The 17,405-nt window shown below is 41.2% G+C and overlaps 1 protein-coding gene across 1 annotated transcript; it reads left to right on the top strand.

The window, feature by feature from the left end:
* The first annotated feature begins 6,532 nt into the window (after positions 1–6,532).
* YEATS4 (YEATS domain containing 4) lies at positions 6,533–12,086 on the top strand. Its single transcript, XM_027721923.2, has 7 exons — positions 6,533–6,624; positions 6,724–6,843; positions 7,449–7,515; positions 7,636–7,730; positions 9,175–9,267; positions 9,345–9,432; positions 11,390–12,086. Exons 1-7 carry the CDS (start codon positions 6,574–6,576, stop codon positions 11,557–11,559), a joined length of 684 nt encoding a protein of 227 aa, XP_027577724.1. The 5' UTR covers positions 6,533–6,573; the 3' UTR covers positions 11,560–12,086.
* Positions 12,087–17,405: the final 5,319 nt, after the last annotated feature.

The raw sequence follows: 17,405 nt of genomic DNA, 5'->3' as shown, positions 1-17,405 counted from the left end.
TTCCACAAAATAAACAAGCTGTATTTTCTTTTCCTTGCCTTGACACCTCGTGAAAAAGCTCTTGTTTATTGCCTTATTTCTGCATATTATTTTGAATGCCTTTTGAGTGTACTGCTCTAAAAATCTTGTGTGTTTTCCTGTATAATACACTTGGAGTGAAAGAAATACTTCAATGCTCAGAAACCTTTATTTGACACTAAAAACGCTGGAAAAAAATGCTGTCCACACAGGCAGGTAAAATGTTGCTTGTAGTGGAATGCATCTCTAAAACCCATCAGAAGGGTGGGTTCCCATGTAGAATAGGCAGCATTCACCTCTGAAGGAGCAGAGGGCTCTACAGAGTTACTGCATTTCAGAATGGTTTAATTGATGCTTAAAACCGATTTCTGAGGCTTGCTGGTATCCACTTTCCCTGTTAACTGTCTACTTCTTTTTGACAGCTAGCCATGCCACCTTTTACAGTCTGCAGACTGTGCTTCACTTAAAAAATAAATAGCTCTGCCTGATGTGTTGCAGCTCCACACTGGTGGGAGGGAATGAAAACAGAGACCATTCATACCAAACAGGATCCTTATTCATGGGTCAAGTTGTAAGGGACTTGGGCTCCCATCTCAAAAAGTTAATTGGAGCCTATACATAATTAAAACTGCAGTTCTCACTTTTCTGAAAGTCATTTAGCCTGGAATCTTTGCAAGATGTAGGTTCACAGCCCTCACTTTCTCAAAGACCTGTAGTGTAAGGGTAATGAAAATAGTGAATGGTGTAGAATGGCCAACAGAACCCTGCAAAAGAAACTGTTGAAAATAATGTCTAAATTGTGTGGTGGGTTCTTTTTTTAATACGTGAAGTCCTTGAATCATAAGGGTCAGAGAAGGCCAATGTTTTATTAGCAGCTATAAAAAGCTGTATTTTGAGCTTATCCGTGTAAGTATAAGTTCTCCATAATGATTAAAGCTATCTACTGGCTGGCTTCCATCTAAGCAGGAGAAAATTTTCTTGGTGTTTCCTTCACAGTGCTAACTGTATGATACTTCAGAAAAAGAACTTTTGGGTTTTTTAAGTGGAATCCCTACTGCGCCCTCCTAATTTCAAGTTATCCCCTGCCTGTTCCATTTAGTTAAGTAGTTTATCATATTTTAAAATTAATTTATGCCTTTTTTCAGAATTAATTTAGAAATATAACTTAACCTCTACATTATCATCTCCTTTTTTTTTTTTTTTTAGTTATAATTACAGCAATAGCTAGCTCAGATTTTTAACTGTGAGAGGCTTGGGTGCATTACTGAAGCAGGGAAGGTTTCTAAAAATTCAAGTATCAAGTTGCCAAAACAATGTTATCACCAAATTAAATTGGTAGTCAGTTAAAACAATTAGGGCTAGTGAGAGAGATGGCAGTATACCATTCATTGCTGGAGCCAGGTTTGTGCTACCTCCAGCTGCACCTGATCCTCAGAGCAGGTGGCCTCTTCCCCCGTGCAGTTTGTCCTTTCCAGGACTGGAAGAAGTTTGAGAAAAGTCTTACATGACATTTCTGCAAGGTCACCTCCTGTGAGATTGTGTGTAATCCCCTTACAAAGAATAAAAATGTTCCCATCTCTTTTTAGCTTGGGGGAGGGCGGAGGGAGAGGAAAGCTTAAACCCACAATTTTAGAATTAAACTTTGGAGTGACCTAACCTGGGTAAGGATACTGAGGAACCTGGTAATTTTGCTGAGAGTGTGGAGTTGGAAGTTGTTCTTCATTTGTCAAATATGCCAGTATCCATGTGCTGTCTGAGGGCAGCTGACATGTGAAGGGCTCAGCTCTCTGAGAAGCAGCCACCTCCCTTTACGTGGCTCATTTCTTTCACAACAGTGGCTTATGATAAAACTTTGCCTAAACTGCACACTTGGACAGAGGCTGGGCTCAACAGTTACAGTGACAGATCACATGCAGCAGTTTCCAAAAACAGGTTGGTAGAAGCAGGTTCAAAACCTAGGTTCTCCAGGGCCCTCCCAGCCCTTTGCTATAGGCAGGAACCTGGTTAACATGGTCCAGTTCAAACAATCCCATCAGTTTCCAGTCTGTCCCGTGTCATCTTGTTATGCAGATTTTTTTCATTGAACATATTCCTACAAAGGTTTTCCCACCATAGCCACAACCTGCTTGTGATTCTGAAATTCAGTGACTGCTTTGAAGATTGCTTCATTTGAGATTATTTCTTTTATTTCAGTAGGCTTAGAGCATGTGTCCAGTGCCACTTCCTCCACTTCTTTTCTGAAATGTGCTTCCATTCTGGTAACAACATTCAGGCCTGTGAACATTCGAATAATAAATCCATTAAGTGTTCTTTTGATGAACAAATCTTTGTATGAGGTTTAAAAAAATGGAATCTGATTCTTTTTCATTCACCTATATCTGTCTTCTCTGTGATTAGCCATGCTTGTAGGTAAAACAGGTTGGGAATGGTGTGGGTGTCTTTTAGCCTTCCATGCTTCATTGCAAGGCCCCACAAGAAAGCAAAGTAGCAAGAAAGAATGGAAAATGCTGCCTGGGATATGAAGCTCTGTCCTGTCGTGGGGCAGCCAACTGCATCTTTTAACCTCTTTCATGATTTATCTTACAACCTCCTAAGGTTTGTCTGGACTGTTTGCTCCCACACTTCCTACAGGAAGTCTGTCCCACTCCTCCCATGCTCCAGGGGTTAAGGGGTTACAAATCAAAGCCACTGCCTGAATTTCTTCTTGGCTAAATTATATTAATTTGATTTTTGTGCTGATATTGCTCTCTATCTAGTTATTTCCCTTCCCATTGTACTTAACCCCTTAAGGCATTCACAACAGCTAGTTAATAATTCTTCTGCCTCTATTTAGGCAAATTTGTTTAAGGAGTCTCTGGCCTTCTTTAGGACACATGGTGTTTACACCCACTCGCCCTGTTCTTGCATATTTGCTTTTCCGTTAATTTTTCCTATAAAAGGAGATAATACACTAGATATTAAGAAGAAATTTTACACTGTGAGGGTGGTGAGACACTGGAACAGGTTGCACTGAGAATTTCTGGATGTCTCATCCCTGGAAATGCTTGGAATCAGATTGGATGGAGCTCTGAGCAACCTGGTCTAGTGGAAAGTGTGTGTCCCTGTCCATCGCCAGAGGGTTGGAACTAGATGGTCCTTAAGGTTCCTCCCAACCCAAACCATTTTATTACATATTCTTTTAACAGAAAGAAGCATTCTGGACCAAATACCTTTTGGGAACACAGCCTGGGGCTCTGTGAGTCCAGAGGGGACATGGGGTGGGCATTTCCATTTAACAAGCTTTGTTAAAGTGAGCAGGTCCACGTGAATGCCAGAGTTTAGAGGTTAGGATGAATATGGCCACATGCCAAAACCTCTGCTCCTGCCTCAGTGAGCAGTGAAAAGCTCCACGTGAGCATGCCTGCCAGCAGAGGTAAGGTGGGCAGGACTGTTCGGCTGTATCTGCAGTGGCCAGAAGCCCCCTCAGGCCACCTGTGAGAGCAGTTCTGCCCGCTACAGCTATTGACAGCATCAAAACAGGACAGGAGCTGCTGCTGCAGAGCACACCCTGCCTGCCACTGCCCACCTGCTGGTCCCCGTCCCAAGAGACGCGTGTGCAGCTGTGTCACCTGCACTCATATGGGTATAAGCCAGAAAAGAGTCAAGGTCATATTTAGCAGAGTATTTTTTTTTGGCCATTCCCAGCGTCTGCATTTTCACCCTTAGGGCAGTAACAGTGGTGAGAGGGCCCTAACACTGTGCTCGTTTCCCAAGTTTTCTTTATGAAAGCTCACTTGCACTTCATTTCTGTTCAGGAGAAGGTCACCATTGATTAAATATGGTTAGAACCATGGCACATATTGGGCCATGTAGTATTTTCCTCTGTCATTTTTGTGGAAATATATGTTGGCCTTGATTTGTGCTTCTATATATAGAGAACAGTGCACAGAAGCATACCAGAATTTATTTCTAACAGTAGAAATACTGTGTCAGACTTTTTAAAGTTAAGACATACTGCATGTGTTTTTCATATTTGGTTCAATTAAAGAATAAAAGGACCACTCCCTATCATGTGCATTCTCTATACAATCATCTTATTTTCTGAATCAGAATCATGGCTCTTACAGACCAACAGCTGCTGGTGGCACAATGGTGGCAGGACCCTGAGGGCCAAGCACATGTGCAATACCCCCTGCTCAGGTGAGCTCAGTTTCTACTGGTGGTGCTGTGATGGGCTGCTCTCTCATATTCCAGTTGCAAGTAGATTAACAAAGGTTGGTTACATCTCTATCTTTAAAAATCAAAGCAGAACAACATTCAAGCCCACCCTTTCCAAATGAAAATCTGTAGGGCAGTCATGCACACACAAGAGGAAAAGGTTTCTTTAGAGCCAGAACTGCATCATCTCCCCTTCTTGTTCATCTTGTTACTGGAATGAAGAGTTTTCCACAGAAGCAATTTTTAATTAGAAGTTAGATTAACCTCAGAAGATTTTTCTTTGAAGACAGCAAGAGCTTGACCACTTGAAGAAGACTGGCCCCTGATATCATCATCATGGCTAGGCTTTGCGAACGAAGATTTGGGAAGGCTCTATCCACATTTGTTGCAGGCACGCTGGTGGCTTATGAGGCCAATACGTGACAGACATACCCGATTGCAAAAGGCACAGCAGAAAGACTCCTTAGGTGGTATATTCTGCAAGACACGGTTCTTTCTGCGTTGCCTTTTCTCCTCGAGGGTGATCCTGCGTGCGTTCTCAAAGGAGACAGCTGCGTTATAGATGGTGTGTCTCCAGGCCTCCCGATTGGAGGCCAGAGTAGACCAGTTATGTTGATCAATATGGCCAAGGCTGAGGTGTTGTTTCAGGGAGTCCTTGTATCTTTTCTTCGGGGCTCCTCTGTTGTGGCAGCCAGTGGCAAGTTCATCATAAAGCAAGATCTTAGGGAGGCGGTGGTCCTTCATCCTGGAGACGTGCCGTGCCCAGCGCAGCTGTGTTCTCAGTAACATGGCCTCCCCTGATATATATTTGCTGAATATATACCAGCAAATATCTGAAATATAGCATCCTCTTGCAGCTTAGTTGATTTTTATCATTTGTGGGCTTGCTTCACTGGACTTATTCTGCTCACTCTGTAACTGAAAGTTACCAGAGGAAAGTTCTTCAGTTTTCCTCAGAAACTAAAAAGAACCCCAGAGAAATTGCCACATATCTCCAGCTCTCAGTTCTTGTAATCAATTGGATAATGTCCTACCAAAGAAGGTGATATCCTATACACTCCAGAGATGTACAAAGGTTTCTGGATCAGAGATCCCACAGATGAAATATTTTGAAGTTCAGAGCAGCTGCCCAACTATGAGCATACTTGTCACTGTCTTTTTTTCATTTTTTTAGTGACTTTTATAGGCATTTCCCTCCCACTGTACCTGTCTTGCCAGCACATACTATACCCTCACTGGGACTTCCTTTTTTCAGGATGTCTCATTTAACCAGGCAGTGTGTGGGCCCCTGGGAATGACATGCAATAAAATAGTGAACACCAACAAATAGCAGCAAAGGGTTATGTCTGAAGACAGTTAAAGTAAAAATAGAAAAAGAAGAAAAGAAGTTTATCTAATTCCCTTCTTCATTCTTTAAGTTCTACTGAGCTCAGACAGAACAGCATGTGACCTGTGTGCAGAGGACTGTGAGTGATGGAAGTGGCACAAGTGTGTGGTATTGCCTGCATTTGTAGGACATGAGTAGCCAAGAGAGGCAACGCTTGGGGGTGTTGGTGGATGAGAACTTTGGCACGGCACAACAGTGTGCACTTGCAGCCCAGAAAGCCGTGTCCTGGGCTGCATCAAAAGCAGCGTGGCCGGCAGGTCCGGGGACGTGATTCTGCCCCTCTACTCTGCTACCATGAGATTCCCCCAGGAGTGCTGCATCCATCTCTGGGGTCCCCAGTGTAAGAAGGACATGAACCTGTTGGTGCAAGGAAGGCCATGAAAGTCAGAGGGATGGAGCACCTCGCCTATAAAGACAGGCTGAGGGTTGGGGTTGTTCAGCCTGGAGAAGGCTCCAGGGAGACCTTAGAGCAGGTGTCCAGTACCTAAAAGGGCCTTCAAGAGAGCTGGAGAGGGACATTTTTGCAAGGGCATGTAGTGACAGGACAAGGGGTAATGGCTTTAAACTGAAAGTAGATTTAAATTAGATATAACAAAGAAATTCTTCTCTATAGGGGTAGAGAGGCACTGGAACAGGTTGCCCAGAGAAGCCTTGGATGCCTCATCACTGGAAGTGTTCAAGGCCAGGTTGGCTGGGGCTTTGAGCCTCCTGGTCTGGTGAGTGTCCCTGCCCACGGCGGGGGGGGGTAGGAAAAGGATGGCCTTTACAGTCCCTGCCATCGCGCTCCCGGCCCTGCTCGTCCCGCCCCGCTTCGCCGCCGGGCCGCTCGGCGCAGGGTCCCGCCGCCCCGCCCCGGAAGCCGCGGGGGATGGCGGTCGCGGGGCGGTGGCGGCGGCGGGAGCGGCGGCGGGGCCGGGCGGGGCGGGCGCGGCGCGGGCGGGCGGCGGCGGCGGGCGGCGCCCCCCGGCAATATGTTCAAGAGAATGGCAGAGTTCGGGCCTGACTCCGGCGGCAGGGTGAAGGTGCGGCCGGCGGGGCCTCGGCAGCGTCGGCGGGAATCGGGCCGCGAGGGGCAGCGCCTTTCTAACTGTGCCTGCCTGGTTGTCTTCCTTGTGTTTAAGGGCGTTACCATTGTGAAGCCGATCGTGTACGGGAACGTCGCGCGGTATTTTGGGAAGAAGAGGGAGGAGGATGGCCACACTCACCAGTGGACGGTGTATGTGAAGCCGTACCGGAACGAGGTATAGCCGGGCTGCTCAGGGAAGGGGGTCAGGCGTTGGAACAGCTGCCCGGCGAAGTTCGGGAATCGCCATCCCTGGGAGCGTTCAAAACGCGTGTGGATGTGGCACCTAGGGACGTGGTTTAGTGGTGGTCCTGGCAGCGCTGGGTTAAGGTGTTAGAGGTGTTTTCCAGCCCAAGCCATGCCCTGTGCCATGGGGAGCGCGGGCAGGGTAATGCCAGGCGAGCAGCACTGGAACGGGCCGGGGTCTGAAAAGCTGGGCTTTGAGAAAAGGGCGGAAAGGCCTTGTGGCATAAGCAGAGGAAACTAATAGGCTGGTGGGTTTCCCAAAGGGAAAAAGATGAGGAAAACATATTTCTTTTTACGTTTTTGGAGTAATCTTTCCAGGTTAGGGGAAAGAGTGGAGAGCATTTAGGGAGACAGTACTGACAGACCTGTGTGCTGGTACTAATTTTTGGATTCACCATTTTGCTTTCTGTCTGTGTTTAAACTCAGAAGAAATACTGTGCTTGTGTCAGAAGGAATGGTAGGCATGTAGGATAGATGACTAAAGAGTAGGTTGGTGTGCTGTATGAATAATCAGAAATACCAATGTTTCTGTTTTAGGACATGTCTGCCTATGTGAAAAAAATTCAGTTCAAGTTGCATGAAAGCTATGGTAATCCTTTAAGAGGTAGGTTTTGCATTTGAGCATTTGTTCCTAGAACTGGGCTTTTGTTCCAGTTTTTTATTCCTTTTATTATTCCACTAGGGCTCTGTCATTGGGTTAACACTTCTGTGTTTCCTACTGTAGTTGTTACCAAACCACCATATGAAATCACCGAAACAGGCTGGGGTGAATTCGAAATAATCATTAAGATATTTTTCATTGATCCAAACGAAAGACCTGTAAGTACATTGAACTTTTAACAACACTTAAATAATTAATTATGGTGACCTGAAGCTGTGCTATAGGATATTGCTGGTCAAAATAAGTCACATAAGCCATGGAAGTAATAAAGCCTGTTCTTGGGGAAAGTGAATTTAATGACTGGCCACATTTTTCTGTTTCTGTGCTTTGCTACAGGCATTCATGACTGCTTTTCCTGCACTTGGCTTCTCTCACATGTACTAATATGTGACTGCATGTTGCACCTTACTTGGTTTGAGCACACGCTGAGGCTTTCTCTTCCATGTAGCTTCCTAGTTCTAGGATATATGAATATTTTAACTTTTTTTTTTTTGTCAGATCAAAATCAGTCAAAAAGCAGTAAAGGTACTATGCTAGTGTTAGTTTCTGCCCTAAGGAAATCAGGTTAAAACATTCCTGTAGTTGCATAAAGCACTGGAATTAATTTTCTTTCCTTCCTGCGCTTTAGACGTATCTTGTAGGTTTGTTTATACAGGTTTAGGTAGGAAACTCCATTACCCTGTTTTAGGGGAAGAGGATGTTTATTTCTGAAGGACTGAGTTACTTCTGTTGCATGAACTGCAGCAATCCTTTTCTATATCCACTTTTTGCTAAATGGGAGGGAAACTGAATTTTATGTTTTTCTTGAATATGTGACGATTGATAGAAAGGGCTTCTTGTGCTGTTGTACTCAGTAGCATCGTGACTTATCCTAATTCTGTTCACAGCTTGACCAAGCTGTCCTAAAGTTGGTTGGGTGTTTTTTTCTTTGCTGCTGTTCTTGGAAGGCTGTTTCAGAGCCTGTCGTGTTCTTCCTTTCCAGGAAGTACCAAGTGGAGTAAGGTTCCAAGACCACTCATGGGGCCTGTTTGTGGAAGGAGTGAACTGTGGGCTGTGTGTCCTTTACCCAGGCCATGATCCAAGTGGTTAGTGGTTCCTCAGGGCTGGAGAGAGGGCTTCCATTCCTCTCCCCACCCTGCCATGTGCAGTGCAGTAATGGAAGAGTAACTATGTAAAGAGAGATTTCAAGAAAAAGCTATTCACAGCCCCACCAGTGTTTTCTCTTTCACGAGAAGGGATGATAAGGTCACAGAAAGCACTTTCTAACTGATGAATTGGGAAAGTTGGCTTGAATTAAATGACCAATTTGGAAATGTTTGAGAGAAGGTGGTAGTAGTAGTAGCTTTTATACAACAGTCCTAAGCCACTTGCCCAGACACTTCTGAAGTATCAAGAAACCTTTGGCTAATTGGCATGTTTTAACAATTAATACTGAATATAAGTAATTCCACTGAAGCTATATGACATTTATTTTTGCATTCCTAAAAGATTTTTAAATCCTATACAATTGTTTTGTAGGAACGAATGCTACTTGTTGATATCTAGAACAAGATTTCTATTTCCCTACAATTGTTAAGCTAACAAAATTCTGTCTTTGCATAGGTAACCTTATATCACTTGCTGAAGCTTTTTCAGTCGGATACAAATGCCATCCTGGGGAAGAAAACTGTAGTTTCTGAATTCTATGATGAAATGGTATGAATGTTTTTAATGTAATCCTCACTTTATTTTGAAGACTATTAGTGATACTATGTATTTTTCTCCTTTATTAGATATTTCAAGATCCTACTGCAATGATGCAGCAGCTGTTAACAACATCTCGTCAACTAACACTAGGTGCTTATAAGCATGAAACAGAGTGTAAGTTGAAAATTAAAATATTTTAATTTTAGAAATAAACAGTAGTTGGTTTTGATTTTATTGCTTTTCTTTTCGTGGGCTGTAACAGTACAATGGATTTGGATGCTGATAAAAAGTGGTATTTTTACATTAAATTTAACTTCAGTTTTTGCAAAGAAATTAATACTTACTTGAAAACTTTTAAGATTTTCTGATCTGTATGCCTGCTGAAAAAAAATAAGGAATTACTCAGTATGAAGAGTGATGATGGTGTGATCTACACCTAGTTTAACATCTTTGAAATGAGTCAAAACCAAATAAATGAAGGCCACCCTGTGGTACACTTCTGTTCAACACTGCAAGCAAAGGTCACACTGGAAGCACTGAAATAAGAACAGTTAGTGGTGTTTAAGTCAAAGCAGCAGCCCTTTGGAAATAAAGAGTAGTATCTGAAAGCTGTTCCTGTCTTTTTCCCTTCTAGTTCTTGAGCTGTAGGTAGTTTCATAACATACGTCTTCAGTACAGCATTATGTGTCCTTTTTATCTAATTTGTCTCCAGATATAAACAAAAATATTAAGGGAATTAAAGAAATTAAATAAAGATCCATTGGTTCATAAATCGTAATGCATTTAGTGAGGATTTCTGTTCTGATCTTCTGGATTTCATCTCCTATCTTCTACTCTCAGAAAACAAATGTAATATTTATTGAGCCCAAATCCTACCTTGTTAATTACAAACTCTAATGCCATTGTAGTCCAGCTCACCTGGCCTTATGTTCACCTGACAACAAATGTCAAGTATTTTTTGGACAGAAAATGCCTAGAGCTAAAGAGTGGAGAGTGATTATGAGTTTGACGCTCTTCAGAGTTCAGGTTCTGATTTGCCTTATGTCTGCTTGGCTGTGGATGTGTGAGCTCGTGTATTTTCTACATCAGTTTAGCCAGTCTTGAGGTGGATTTTTGTTATATTGCATGTCATCATGGTTTTCATTTAGAAAATGTTTAATAATATGATTCATAAAAAAGTCTTGTCCACATTTAAACATTTCTGACTTCAAATTTTTGGGTGTTTCTCTGGAGAGTAGATAGAAACTTTTAGTATGTTTTTTGTATATATATTTCCTTAAAATGTGCCACCAAAGTAGATAAAATTTGCCACTGCTCCACGATTATGTAATGTATGGGATATGAGGGGATCTCCGTGGCCTTCATAGATTTGTTGGCTTTACCATCTCTACCCAAAAACTTGTACATGAAAAAATAATAAGAAAAGATACTTGATGTCAGGGATTAGTAGAAGCAAAGGCAGCACCACTATTGTTTAGATACGTAGAATTAAAGTCCAATGAGACAAAGAGTAGAAGGTGGTTACAGTACATGGAAAAGGAACCACAGAATGGTGGAGACTTGAAGGGACCTCTAGTGCCATCATGTCCACCACCTGCTCAAGCAGGGCCACCTGCAGCTGATCTGTGTCTAGACAGCTTCTAAATGTCTCCAAGGATGGAGATTCCACAACCTCTCTGGGCAACCTATGCCAGCACTCGGTCACTTTCACAGTAGAAGTTTCCTGATGTTCAGAGGAACCTCTGATGTTTCAGTTTGTGCCTGTGGCCTCAAGTGCTGTCGCTAGGCTTCACATACTCATAGTTGTCTCTAACTTCCCATTTGCTGTCACCATGTCAGGTTTTATTTAATCTTAAAGAAAAAGCAAATGATTTCATGAATTGTGTAACTCCATCCACAAAACTGCTGAGCTGAGGGCTGAATGAAGCCACAAAACAAACTTTCTGAGGTTTTTTAAATCCAGGTTTGATTTGGATACCATTTTGATTACAATCATTGAATCTCTAAGGCTACCAGCAATAGATTTTTTTTTTCAGGATATACGCCATCAAAATTACTGTTTCAGTTAAAAAAAATAATTACAACTTTTCGTGGTATTTACAATATTTATTTTTCTTTATCACCACCATAGTTGCAGATCTTGAAGTGAAAACCAGGGAAAAGCTGGAAGCTGCCAAAAAGAAGACTAGTTTTGAAATTGCTGAGCTTAAAGAAAGACTAAAAGCAAGTCGTGAAACTATCAACTGTTTAAAGAATGAAATCAGAAAACTTGAAGAAGATGATCAGTCTAAAGATATGTGACAAGTGTGGACTTGATAAAGAACCTATGCTGAAAATGGGAGGACTTCAGTCATGGAACTGTATGAGTTCAGTTCTTCTATAATCGAGACTATGAGAATTTCACTGGCAAGTGACTGAAGTTTGTGGGAATCAACTTTACAAATGGAAGAAAAAAGAAAGAATGTATCCTTGTTTTATAGTTAAAATCTGTGGGTACTTAACAACTTATTTCAAGTAGAAGGGGTCTCAGAGACCAGACTTACTTCTTTTTTTTTTTAACTGCGTTTGAGTCGTATATGAAAACTTTGTATTAAGTCTTGTATTAGTTCAATGTTATTTTACGAAATGCTGGTGTTTACTTTTTTTACTTGTTTTTTTTTCTACTGATTGTTTAGAGGTGCATCTTTAGAGCTAAAAATAAAATATGCAATTTTTTATTTTAATATATTTTGTCTCCATCCACCTGCAGAATTGTAAGGAACAGTTGTAAATAGCATACCCTGATTTAAGGCAGAGGTTGAAATACAGTCATAACACAAGTTGTTTAAGTCTGGTTACAGTGATTTTGGCATGTCTGTTACCAGCACAGTGAAAACACTTTCTGAAAACAGGATTTTAAATAACTTCTATATCTACAGGTAAAAGTTTCTAGCCTCAAAGCTGCTCCAACATATATAAGTGCATCAGTTCTACAAGCTGTGCACAGAAGCGGGAGATTATTCCAGTCCTGATTTGTAGGAGTTTAATACTTGTACTGTACTACAGTCACTTCATCAAACATTGTCTCTGCTGCTCCTTCCTTCTACCACTCTTCCCCTGTTCCAGCATGGGTCCCTCCTACAGAGGACAGTCCTCCGTGAACTTCTCCAATGTCAGTCCTTCCAATGGGCTACCACTCCAGCATGGGTCCCCTGCAGGGTCACAAGTCCTGCCAGCAAACCTGGTCCAGCATGGGCTCCTCTCTCCCCAAGGCTACAGGTCCTGACAGGGCTCTGTTCCAGTGTGGGCCTCTCACGGGGTCACAGCCTCCTTCAGGCATCCACCTGCTTTGGTGTGGGGTCCTCCATGGGCTGCAGGTGAATCTCTGCTCCACCGTGGACCTTCATGGGCTGCAGGGGGCAGCCTGTCTCACCATGATCTGCACCATGGGCTGTACGGGAATCTCTGCATCTCCTCCCCCTCCTTCTCCACTGACCTCAGTGTCTGAACAGGTGTTCCTCTCAAATATTCTCACTCCTCTCTCCACTCCTATTTCCCCCACAGCAGGTTTTTTTTTTCCCCTCTTCTTAAATCTGTTACCTCAGAAGCCCTACCACCGTGGCTGATGGCCTTGGCCTTGGCCAGCTGCAGATCTGTCCTGGAGCCATCTGGTGTTGGCTCTGTCGGACGTGAGGGAAGTTTCTGGCAGTTTCTCACAGAAGCCACCTCTGTAGTGCCCTCACTACCAAAACCTTGCCATGCAAACCCAGTACGTATTCTTAAGTCACTAACGTGTTTTCCCCCTGAAAAATCAGTACATGATCTTAGCAATGCTTTGAGAACAAAGCAATCATTTCTTCCTATTTGAAAAAAATGACGATTGGCTTTTACTGTGGCTTGATAAAGATTTAAAACTGAATTTAAGTTTCATCACTCACTATGTAGTCTTCAGTTTTTCATTAAGAATAGTAACAAACTTGGCATATTTGGTTTATGGTATGTATAGACATTGATGAGGAACAGCTTGTACCAGCAGTGTCCACACAGATCCTTCCTAGCACTGCACACTATCCACGTTTTTCTGGCTAGCTAAGTGCTTTGGTTTATTGATTCAGTAGCCAGTTTCCTTTTAAGCAGCAGTTGAAGAAGAATGTGAGAATTTCACTTCAGCAGAATGCCATTTCCAGAGCTGTGCATTGAAAATAAGACTGGCATGGGTCACAGTATATTGTGCATGCTGAAACAAAAATGGTAATGGAAAGCACAGTTTTGGTGATACTAGGTTGTATGTGACATTAGATTTGTCAGTTAAATTACTACTAATGAGGACTAACTCAGATGGAATATTAAACAAGTTCTGCAAGAGCTGTGACTAACATGAACAGGTCTGCTGAAACAGACTTGAACAGACCGAAAAAGAATAGAACCTTTTGAATCCAACATCTTTGTAGGAGCCTAAAGTATTCTATTTGTTTACATCTTTAATAACATCCAATAAAGAGCCTCCTATCCAACTTTACAGAAGCAATGATCCTGGCTCCACTGTTAGTAGCCATCAGCATGCTTGACCAGTGATGTAGTTTTTGTTTGTGGTTAGTGGTCTTCTTTTCCTCCATTTTTCTTTCAACTTTTTGTATTTTTTCTCCTTTGTGCTCTCTGCAAAGATCAGAGAAGAATCGTTAGGCTCCTCTGTCAACAGTAAGGCAAGAAAACAGTCCTAACACGTGTCTGTGCTGATCAGTTACTGTTGATAGACAACAGGAAGACTACCTTGTGCTTTCTAAAGTTCCCTCTTATGTTCTGTGCTTTCATTAGAAAATACTTTCTTTAGATGCTGTGCTCTGCCTATAAGAGTTGTTGATGCACACACCTGAGAGCGCGTGTGTACGCCGTAGAACTACAGTAAGTGCTGACCTTCTAGTGCACATCATTTTCAAAGTTACTAGAACTGAAATAGAGTGGGGCACCTAAGGACACAGTTGCATTTGACCTCCATTGCCTTGAAGAAAAACACAAACACTCCGCTCTGCTTTATTGTTGGCAATTCTACGAAGTTCCAGACAAATAGTTATGGTTTGTGCTTACCAGGGTCCTAACTTAAATGCTAGCTATTTTTATTGCTGAGACTGACTTCAGACTGTGGTTTCATCCTGAGTTAAAATTGTGAAACAAATGTATTTAAATCTTGCTTTGTAAAGGAGGGGAAAAAACTCTCACTGTGCTGTAGGTACACTTTGATATTGCTGAATCGCACAGTAACTTGTTCAATTTTTTACACTGAAGCTTTAGGCTCCACTTGAAGTAACCCTTTGGTAGGTAAAGATGAAACATGGTTTATTTTACCAATGAAGAATGTTTACTTCAGGCATCAAATATGCTAAACTAGTAGTGTCATTGCCTCTTCCACTATAAAGACTTGGGGGGTTTAAGTGTTTCAGCTAAGACAAATTAATGCTCATCACAATAATTTCAGACACTGACTGGTTACTCACTACCCAGTGTTATGTATCACTAGTCCTTTTCTTACCCAGCTCCATCTCATATAATTTAGTCCTTTCCTTTGGGTTTGGCACACTGTAATTTACTCTAAGACTGTGAAGTCTTAGAGTAAGGCTGCTGCCTGGGAGGTTTCCCATGAAGAGTGCCATTATCTGACAGGAGATGTGTAGATACAGTTAAGTCAAAGATTTACTTGAGAATTTTTGTAGTTAGTAGAGATGGGACTAGAAGGACTAGTAAGACTAGAAGGAATATTAAGTCACCCTCTTCATTTTCTTTCTAGAGAGGTGCTCTTTGCTGTTTATGCATTTAATTAATAATAAATATACCAGTGTTTGTTTACTTCTTAATGGGGATACAGATTTAAGAGAATTTCAGGTTGTTTTCACACATAAGGTTGTTTTCCAAACACCAGGTGGCAGGTATGTCCAAAATATTCTCCAGTCCCAACAGCAGTTTAATTATTAGGATTTTGGAACATCTGTGATATCTTTGGTTGATCTCATTTTCTTTGAGATTTGATCATCTGATTAGACAACTTGTATTTGTTTCTGTAGAGATGACCAAATTATCTCTTGCATGTTATGAAACTGTTTGGCAGCCTTGTCAACAAATCAAGTATGATGTGCCAGGAAGCAAAAAAAAAGTGTTTGTTTACAAATTTTGTTCATTTGTCAAGGAAAGCAGCTTTCAAAATGCAAATCTTAGGGGTTGTTTTTAGATTTGTTTGTTGTGTTTGGTTTTTTGTTTTTTTCTTTTTCAGGCCAAGATTGTGTGACAATAACGTAACTTAGGCATTCTACTGGACTGCATGCTTTGCTTGCACTCAATTGCTTGTACTTCAATTGTAGGTCCAAAATGGCAAGATTTTCCACAAGTAAAAGTAATTAATCTTTTAAACTTAATGTTAATAAAGGCAGTAAGCTTCTTTGACTAATTAATGCTTAATGAATACTATGAATGAACCTTTGGCTTCCAAGTGTGTTGAAACTTCTAATTTTCCTGAATATAGCAGGGAAGAACAGCTTAAGTAAGGGAAAGAAAAGAGAATTAGGATGGTAGAAAAGAATAGCAACAATGAAAGATTCCTGTTATATATTATGTTTTTGGCTGGGATTTATTTAACATTCATTTATGATATAGTTATACTATTTCCATTTTAAAATATTTTAAACTAGAACATGAAATCATGTAAGTTTCTAGTGAAACAATCTTGCCTATGCAATAGCCAGTAAACATCCAAAATTAAAATTTACATTTAGATTTTTGTAGGAAAACCCTCAAGAATGCCAGGTGATTAGGCCATAAAAAGAAGTAATTAGCATTGCAATATGCGGTATTTGTCCTACTAGCCCCCTAATAATTACTATACTTTGTAAGGTGTTCATTTGTTAAATGAGAGGCTGGCCCTTCCCACAGTTTTCCCACAGTATTCCCACAGTTGTTGGGAATTTTGTACTTTAGGACAGAAACAAATTTCACCTGATCTACTGGCTGCTGCTTTTCTAATACTTTCACCTCAAGTGTTCAACATCTTTTTTCTTCGATGTCTTACTTCTGCAACGTCTGGCAGATTTCATGGTTTTTTCAGTCTACAAATCAGCTTTATTTCAAATAGCACATTTTATTTAGCCTCTGATCTAGAATGTTAATAAAATGCATGGGTTTTATTTTAACAGGCTTTTAAGTTTCTCAGTGAAACATTCTGTTATCTTTAATCTTAGGATCAAGAAACAGGACATATGACTAAGAAAGGTCTTCCTCACCCGCTGAATTAAGCAGACAGAATTGCACCTCAGTTTAAATTACTCCAAACAATAGATCATAGAATCATTTCACATTTAAATCATAGTTTCTAAGCTTGCATCTTTAAGCACTACCATGCTGGGTAAATATAAGTATTTAAAGTGGGTAAAACCAACAAGGTTTATGTCTTTCTGCATGTAACAAGGGTGACTACTTTTGGACTCAAAATTTGGAGAATGAATAGTGCTGCACCACTGTATTGTTCCATGCACTAAGTCTGTTGAATGTAGCAGGACCCGCATGTGGCAAGAATTAATCCAGGTAATTTTTGTTTTAATCACTGTCCTGATTTAAGTGATAACTGTGTTAAAAGCTCCATTCAGGTCCTAAGCCACCTGAACTCTGAGTAGGTGATAAGGAGAATGCTGAGAAGTTAGGTTTGAGGAGCCTGCATTTAACTTTTGGTGTTATTTCCTGGTTTCTGTATGGAAGTTTATGCAGTAGTTGAAGCATTTTCTTGGTAAGCTAAATATTCCCAAGGAAAACTGAACCTGCATCACAGAGTTTTAGAAGTTCTTAACCATGAGATCATGAGAGTATTCCAGCGCTGCTGCCCACAGTGAGCTGTGACAGTCAGCTCTGCAACTTCTCTAGGACCGGACAGGGAACAGGTGAAGGAAAACTATAACCTCAGTTAGCAATTAGGGCATTGGAAAAAACAAATGGAGTGCTTTTTTTCAAGCTGAGTAAAGCCACCATCTCAGAAAAGGGTTATATCCTTAGTAAATAAAATGTCTAAATTAGATGAAATTGTTTTCCCATTATCTTCAGAAGTTACACAACTTTTTAGTGATTGTAGAATAAATGTATATATTGGACAAATTAGAACTGATTTTTTTCCTTCTTGCTACAAGTTAAGCAGG

Source organism: Pipra filicauda, unplaced genomic scaffold (genome assembly GCF_003945595.2).
Source record: "Pipra filicauda isolate LSUMZ 115617 unplaced genomic scaffold, ASM394559v2 scaffold93_size3172892_pilon, whole genome shotgun sequence".
In the NCBI taxonomy this organism is placed as follows: domain Eukaryota; kingdom Metazoa; phylum Chordata; class Aves; order Passeriformes; family Pipridae; genus Pipra; species Pipra filicauda.
Note: the sequence above shows the minus strand (reverse complement) of the source record. Positions and strands in the feature narration are given on the sequence as shown.

Bases quoted from the DNA above. Each gene is read 5' to 3' on its own strand.
- YEATS4 (XM_027721923.2), top strand. From the start codon at position 6,574: ATGTTCAAGAGAATGGCAGAGTTCGGGCCTGACTCCGGCGGCAGGGTG. The intron at 7,731-9,174 runs GTAAGTACATTG...GTCTTTGCATAG, and splicing joins TTGATCCAAACGAAAGACCT to GTAACCTTATATCACTTGCT. The intron at 9,433-11,389 runs GTAAGTTGAAAA...TCACCACCATAG, and splicing joins TTATAAGCATGAAACAGAGT to TTGCAGATCTTGAAGTGAAA.